Consider the following 8,812-nt stretch of genomic DNA (forward strand, 5'->3'; position numbering starts at 1 on the left):
AGCGTGTCGTGTGCAGATGCTTTGTCTTCGTCTTCAAGACACGTGTTTTCGGGACACGTGTGTTGACCTGTTTTCGAGGCACGGGACACGTGTTACAGTTTCCTGATGACATCACTGTTGGGCTTGGTTCGTTTTACGATCGAGCGATGAACTCTGAATGAACTTCTGGAATGGTCAAAGGGGACGTTGCCCTCGAGTTATGCATGTTTGTACAGGAGCGGTGATGATTGGTGTGAAATGTATGAGATCACTGTTTTTGATTCGTAATAGCATAAGCTGTGCTATATTCCTACACTTCTATTAATATAACATTTCTTTGTCTCCAGCACTGCATTTCGAATGCAGACTGCGTTGATGTATCAGTCAAGAGATTTTGAATAATACAGAAGAGAGTGAAGAGGAATTAGTGGTGATGGTGACGCCGACGGTGATATTTGGTAACGGGTTTTGCACCGGCAGAGTTGCAGATTGCGTGTAATGTGTTGCAGTGGCAGCGGCGGTGGCAGTGTACCCCTTCGCTCGGTCGGGGCTTGACGTGAGTACTCTCGGTAGTCGATTTGTCGCATTTGTTTGTCTCCAATCGATAAGCCGCTCGCCAAAACTCACACTGTCCCATCTCCATATGATGCCAGAGCAAACGCTCCTCCACTAGCGCACTCTTTCTCTTTCTCCCCTATAATAAAGAATGGCGAAATCCTTTCGCGCCTTTCATTTCAAATTTACCCGCTTCATTGTCATTATTTCCACATTCGAATTCTCATTGATTCATGCCGTCGTTTTGAGCTCTTTCGATTCACCCCAAACGCGTCTGTCAATATTCAAATTTAATTATTCATTTTTTTTTCATTATTATTTTCTTTTGTTTCGATTGTTTACATAATTATTGGCGCGCAATTTGAGGTTATGTATATAAGCCGGTTTTTAATGTTTGTTCTAATAAGTCCGCGTTTGAACGATTAATCGCTAAAAATTAACATTTTATTACAATATTATTTAATTATTTTTGTTTATTTACAGTAAAATGTCAAATCGAAATAAAAAAGGATCGACTGCGGCAGCAGCTCCGACTACTACAAAATCGTCTCCCAAGTAAGCTTTAAATTTTTTTAAATTTATTACGTATATATATATTTTAATACGATTAAATATTCCATGTATTAAATATGAAATCAAACTTTTAAAATGTTTCATATATATGTATGTAATTTGTGCAATGAAATTACACACAATTATTACTTCACATTATTCAAATTTATTGAAATATCATTTGATTAAATTGTTGAAAAACACTTTTAAATATATTACATTATATTTTGTATGTTAGCATATTTTAGTTTTACAAAATTTTAAATGATTTTTTTACATTAACAAAAATACTAATGTTATCTTCAAATGTAGAATATCTCATTGAAAAACCATGAAAGAGACTTTTAACTATAAATCAATAGACTTAATTAATTACCATTTAAAATTTGAAACAGTAATATGTATGTATATTTTCATTCTTATTATGATTTTTTTTACAATAAAATATAATTTATTTTATTCATTGTTTTATCACCAAGTAGTGTATAATTAATATTAAAAGAACAAGGAATTAACAGATTCTAGAGGCTTTTAACTATAAATCAATAGACTTAATTAATTACCATTTATAATTTAAAACAGTAATATGTATGTATGTATATATTCATTCTTATTATGATTTTTTTTATAATACAATATAATTTTTTTTATTAATTATTTTATCACCAAGTAGTGTATAATTAATATTAAAAGAACAATGAATTAACAGATTATACATACATAGTAAAGTAAATGGACATATTATAATAAAACTTAAAATAAATAAATAATTTAAATTAATTTAATTTTCTGCTTTTACATTGAATTATAAATAAAGAAAAAAATATATAAGAATGAAATTTAATGTCAAAAAATATTAAATAAGTCAATTCCATCGAATAATAGTATTAAATGAATTTTTAAAACTATTTTTAATCTATATAAATTACTTATTATTAAATAACAACGAATTACTTTACTCCAAAGAGTTAAAAGTAAATATTTAAAGCAAAAAAAATCATTTAATTAATGTATATTTTATAAAAATCAAAATGAATTTTTAAAAATTCTGTTTAATTTATACTACATTAATTATTATATTGAATAAAAACAATTTTAAAAGTAACAAAAGCTTAATATTATATAATATGTAAAGCAAAAATAAAAATAAATTGTGTAATTAATTTACATTGTTATAAAATTAAAATTAATTTTTAAAAATATTGAGTAATTTAATAATAATATGAAATGATTATTTCAAATAATATTTAATTTATTATTAAATAACAACAAATTATTTCATATTGTATAATTGCATAACAACAAGCAAAACATTAATATCTAATATAAATTAATAAAAAATAATAAATAAACGTTTAAAAATTTTGAGCAATTTCATTCCATCAAACAACTATATAAAATGAATTTCTAAAATTTTATTTAATTTATATGTACATACATATATATGTATAAGTACATGTGTTTCTATAATTTAATCAAATTTCATTGTTGAATTTAATTCTCAATAATTCAATTACAATTATATTTTTGATTTTTAAATAATTTTTATTATTACTAAAAATGTTTATAATACATATTATATCTATTTTAATAGCCACTGATCCACTGATCATTTTCTATTTTACAATTTTAATTTAATTTGGTTAGTAATCATAGTATTATATTATTATAATGTTAATATACAGCATAATAGGAAAAATAGCTCAAAAGCCTATTTACAATGCAATTATAATATAAATATATAATAAAAATTAAATTTATTCAATATGCAAAATTTTCATCATCATTAAAAAAATATCAAATTACTATAAATAATATTATGTATTTGTAAATACTTTTGTATAACTCGTTGTTAAAAATGATGTCATAAAGCATACAACACGTGGAATTGGAAGTTGCCGTGTTTGCCACATGTGGTTCAGCAATATTTGAACGATATTACCGATTGCAGTCAAATACAGAATTATCATCTTTCGCAGTTGTGCAAGCACATAAAAATATTTGACCGTCTGAAAGTTATATGTGTTCACATTCAATGTCACACAATTTTCTTCAAATTGCAGAAAAAATGCGCCGCCTACTTCGTCGCCGCACTACCAGAAAATATTGAGCAGATGCGTGACGATTCTAGCCGTCCTCACCGTCGTGTACTACACGTCTAAAAACGGCAAGGAGATAACGTTCGCCAAGCAGAATGAAATATTGAGGATCAGGTCGCAGAACCTGGACTGCTCCGAGAGTTACAAGAAGGATCTGAAGTCGTTTTCCGGGTGTATGCCGGAAAAGTGCGGCCGGTTCGTCTCCGACGGGCTGGTGACGACGGGCGAGGCTGATAGTCTGCTGAACATTGCTCAGAAGGGCATAGCACTCGGCGGGTCAGACGGGGGCGCGTCTATATTGGATTTGCATTCCGGAGCCCTGTCCAGGGGACGGTCCTTCGTCAACGTCTACTCGCTGGAAAACACTAAAGACATATTCAACAAGGCTGATTTGACCACTTATAAGGTTAATTTTCATTAGAAAACCACCTGGCGTTGCTCAGGCGTATAAAGCTGGATTAAACCTACAAAAAAATCTTTCCAAAACTCATCCACAGTATTATAGGTTAAGGTATTGTTGCGTAGGGGTGGGTGGAGGATCCAAGTAAAAGGCCAAAGTCGTGTCACAGCATTTATTGGTGATTAAGGAGATACACGCACTGGCAGTGCTCCGTCCAGAATGTCTTGATATCGCCCAAGTACCCAAGTACCAAGTAGCATCTTCGACGTCCGGTTACTTCCCTATTTATGCATGTACCCGGATATGTATTCCCACGACACTCAGTCCCACGGTATCGGTCACTTCTGAGAAGGGACCAATTCGGTGGCCATTGTTTAGCCTACTTGCACTTAGTCTAGAGATAATCCTTGAAACCAATTATAACGGTCACACAGTCTCTGTGATGCTACTCGGCCTAATCCGATTGCACTTACTCGGCGGTGTACGTAACAGTATCATAAGACTATGATGACCATATTCGATATTGTATATCAGAAAAATAAAAATACATTAAAAATGGACGTTACTGAATGATAATTTTGACCTGGGTGACGCCTGGTATAGTCAGTATGTATGTTTGAAAGATATTTTATGTATTGGGCTCGGAATAGGATTCGATTTTCAAATCTTCAGTTCGTTCTATGTATGTACATATCTATGAAGCGATACTCAATTCATGGAGAAATTTAAACCCTAACCTAATCTAAGTATGGCAAATATATTAACACTTGCCGGTCAATCGAAATTGCCCTTTGCAGGAAAATCACGGAAATTAAAATTGTTTTACTCTTCTCGATCATCCGTCACCTGATGGACAACTCTTCACGGTCCTGGGTCAAGCTGATGATGGAGGATCCAGCTGATATGATCAGTCCATCGTGTGCAAGATCTTCCTCTCGCGCACGTCCTCCATTAATCCAGTTACTATCAGCTTCTCTAGACTCTCCCGACTTCTTCCTCGTTTACTCAATACTGAACGTCGTGTGGTCATTGATGTCTGGAATTTGATGGACGATCCGCATCCACTCCTCCCGGTTCTGTGTGCCAAGTTGACGATCCCGTCAGTTCTTTGACTTTCTCCGGCCATCTCTTGGGAGACCGTCCTCTCGCTCGCCTACCATCCAGCGTTCTGGTGACTCTCCATATTCTTCCTAGACTTATGGCTAAAGTAGGAAAGAAGCCATTTCTTACATGTTGTGGAGAGTATCTCTGAGACTACCAGCTCTTTGATGTGGTAGTCTCAGAGAGACACCACATTTCGAATGCATCTTGAATGTCCCTTTTTCTCTTTTCAGGGTTTATGTCTCAACTCCATACTCTTATGACCAAAATACGAAAGAATTCTCCTTCGACATGCTATGAATAATTTCTGATATTTTAAGCTCGTGGAGGATGGAGACGTTCGTCTGCTTCGCAATCCATGGAATACCTTCAGCACCACGTTTCAAAGGCATCCATGGTGTTTCTTTTCGACGTCCAAGTCTCCACTCCACATAATCTAGTCGAGAGCACTAAAGATTTCACCAAACAGGCCTTCACCGTTTTTATAATATGACTGCTTGGTGGTTGCATTGATACTAAGCACCGAGGGGTCGCTGGGTTCGATCCCGTGAGCTGACCGCGATTTACTCCGAGTCGATCGTTTTCTATCAGAGTTTGCCAATTTATCTGTTTTCATTGTTGAAGCGGTTCCTCCATCAAATTGGCAAAAACCACCCACGATGTCACCACTATTTGAATATGATTTCAAAAATTTATTATTTATAACATAGATGTCTCGCTAATTTTTTTTATATACATATAGTATTTGTATTATGCTTATACATATGTCTGATCACAGTGATGCGTTAGACTATTCTGTAATGTATGTAAATAAATAAAATAATGTACCAGCTCTTCCATATCTTCGTCAGACTAGTGATTGCCGATTTTGCCATGCCAATTCTTCTTCAGATTTCAGCTTCCATCTTTTAAAATCAATCCGTTGACCTCTTTGTAACCTGTTAAGGATTCGGTTCACAAAAAGAAGCTTTGTCTTATATTTGGTCCTAAATGAATGCTCTCCACTTCTTTTTCATCTTCACGGCTGGCTATCAGCGAGGTATCGGCGTACCTTAGAATTCCTTAGAACCTTAGAACCATGGAAATCCTTCAGCTAGCCACCGTTGTGTACAAATATGTTCAAATAAATCATCTCTGTACCAAAAAAAAGCTCAGTCTTTTCGATATTTGATAGCAATTCTAATATGAGCCGAGCTAAATACTTTTGTAATACAGTATTTTATAGCATATTTATGTATATTTAGGTCATTAAAACTAAGATCCAGCATGCGATCGGTCATAACTTCGGAGTGGACGCCGACAAGCTATTCCTGACGCATCCGACATTCTTCTCTCAGATTCATCCGCGGGAAGCCGTAACGGCTCACGACGAGTACTGGCATCCTCACGTAGATAAGGTTAACTAAAATTCACAAATTGAATACATATCGGTGTGCCGAACGTTCATATTGTCAATGTTGAATTGCAGGAGACGTACAAATCATTCCATTTCACGTCGCTGCTGTACCTGAACGACTACGGGAAAGACTTCCAAGGCGGACGTTTCGTCTTCGTCGACAAGGATAATGTCAACAGTACGGTGGAGCCACGCAAAGCCCGCGTCAGCATGTTCACTAGCGGCGCGGAGAACCTTCACTTCGTGGAGAAGGTCAGCGCCGGGGTGCGGTACGCGTTGACGGTGTCCTTCACGTGCGATCAGACGTATGCGATCGCCGATCCCACCGTCAAGACTGTGGACTAGAGTCGGAGTAGTAGTGCATTTTAAGAAAGCTTAGCATTATAGCTTACCGTTCTTAGTGATAACTACGATGTGATAATAATAATTGTGAGTCTACGAAATTTTCATTCCGACGATGAATTTTTTCACGCTGTATTCCAAATATAGAAATACATATGTATATTTTTTTATTATTTATTAGATTTGTGTATTTGTTTTGTTGAATTTTATCAATTTTTTTTTTTTAATTAAAACCAGAAGTTACCATGAACTTGAATACATATTAACATAGATAAGCGCGATACCTCTTATAAATAAATTACTAGTGTATGTTTGTTGACTGTTGTAATTTCAGACCGATATCAATGTTATGAAAAAATGCACCCGCAAATATCTGAATTTAAATAATATGGCAATAAAAACTGTGTGTGAAACGTAATGTATGTTTATTTTCAATACGTTAATCACTTCGGCTGAATGATATGTATGTACATTTTTTTTTTTTTGCTTATATTATTATATTTTGTCGACGGCCTGCAGCCCCTTGGAAACGACTAAGAAGCATTTATTGTTTATTTTTAAAGAATGGTATTGTTCAATGGTAGTTACAGTAATTAATATCATCGTCATCATCATCTACAGGCACTCACCATCCACTGCTGGATGAAGGCCTCTCCAACACGCTTCCACTCGTCTCTGTTTTGCGCAACTCTCATCCATCTCACCCCACACATTTTCCTAATTTCATCTAACCATCTTCCTTTTATCCTTTTGCATTCTCTTGGGTACCATTCTAGCACTTCTTTTGTCCACCTTTCGTCCATTCTTCTAGCCACATGACCCGCCCCTTTGCCATTTCAATCTCTTTAGTCTATCCAATATGTCCACTACTTTTGTCATACTTCTCATCCACCTATTCCGCTTCCTGTTATACCGAGCATACTTCTTTGAGTGGTATTAAATATGGTTCGGTGATTACTGGTCACAAATTACTCGTCACAAAGTCACTAAAATCTCTATAACGGAACATCTGGCAGCCGAAAAGTCCATCATACTAACGATAACTATCATAGTAACGAGAACTTGAGTGCCAAATATTGTGTATTCGCGATTTTCATGGCAAAAATTGTCTTTGTGACCACCCCAATGTGACGAATAGTCCAATTACCATTAAATATATATGTATAAAAAGCAGAGATGTAAACCATGCGAAGTAATAAATCACAGCAAACCAAAACCAAAATTTCAGTTTGCATCTCTGATGAAAATAAACTGGATTTTACCCGACCCGACAAATACAGAAGCTAACAAATCCTAAATTCATGTTAAGTTCTAATCCAACAACCTTGATGTTCTCGTTTTTTAAGGTATGTTCATACTATCCAGCACTGCAAGGCAACAGCACGGCATGTAAAAGACTACTTCTATTCATACTGTACAGCAGTGCACGTTCAGACAAGTTTTGTCCCAGTGCTAGGCAAAATCGGCTTACATATACGTTACAAAGTCGTATCATTGAGTTAATATTGTCAAAATATGGCGTTTCCCTTTCGTAAGTACATGTGCACTCGCTACTATTGCGTCACGTCGTTCCACAGTGGCCAAAGAAAACCGGGTTTGCTTGATACGTCACGGTGACATGTACTGCTGTATAGTATGAATAGATTTTGTCAGCTATTGCTGTCAAGTCTACGCCACGCACGAATGTGTCCATATAGAATGTACCAAAGAATACTTTTCGTGCTGCAGTTTAGGGCGAAAACACACTAAATGGTATGGGACGTCGCGTCCCTGTAATGTAAACAGTGGGTGTTCCGTGAGCGTAAACAGTACATAGGTGTTCCCCAAACCGAATTCGGGTGTAGTTGCACGTGCAGAATGTATACGTTTGGAATGTCGCACGTGTATGCATATCCATATGCAACCGACAAGTTTCTCCTACATTCCCTTCAAATATGGGATCAAGCAAGGAAAAAATATCACCGAACACTCCAGGGGGTGATTTTGGGACTGTGTGCCATGTATATGGTGTTTTGGTTTATTCGCATGTTTAAATATCTAAAAAATAAAACACGTACCAATCAGTGTATTTTTGCCCTTACGTCTGTGCTGTACCAGCATGAACAGACATTCAATCGTTTTTATTAAAATCACATACTATTGTAAGGTGGAAACATGAGAGAATATTCACTGTCTAAGTACATTCGTGGGTAAACAATAAAGACCCCGGATTAGGCTAACGGGACTCGGTAAGTGCCCGAAAAAAGCATACGCTGGAGTTCTCACAGACCTGGGTGAGTGGGTGCGTAAACAATTGACTAGCCAAGGTCGACCTTTTAGTGCCCAGACTATATACACATTAATGGATCGGGGAAGCAGTGGTGGGTAACTTGTCCTCTACATATAAGG

General features: G+C 35.7%; 1 protein-coding gene across 1 annotated transcript; it reads left to right on the forward strand.

Annotated features, from left to right (window-relative positions):
* The first annotated feature begins 326 nt into the window (after window positions 1–326).
* Window positions 327–6,889, forward strand: LOC143919168 (2-oxoglutarate and iron-dependent oxygenase domain-containing protein 3-like). The gene is made up of 5 exons (XM_077441366.1): window positions 327–535; window positions 1,018–1,089; window positions 3,150–3,591; window positions 5,931–6,083; window positions 6,155–6,889. Exons 2-5 carry the CDS (start codon window positions 1,022–1,024, stop codon window positions 6,425–6,427), a joined length of 936 nt encoding a protein of 311 aa, XP_077297492.1. The 5' UTR covers window positions 327–535; window positions 1,018–1,021; the 3' UTR covers window positions 6,428–6,889.
* Window positions 6,890–8,812: the final 1,923 nt, after the last annotated feature.

This window comes from Arctopsyche grandis, chromosome 11 (genome assembly GCF_051622035.1).
Source record: "Arctopsyche grandis isolate Sample6627 chromosome 11, ASM5162203v2, whole genome shotgun sequence".
Taxonomy (NCBI): domain Eukaryota; kingdom Metazoa; phylum Arthropoda; class Insecta; order Trichoptera; family Hydropsychidae; genus Arctopsyche; species Arctopsyche grandis.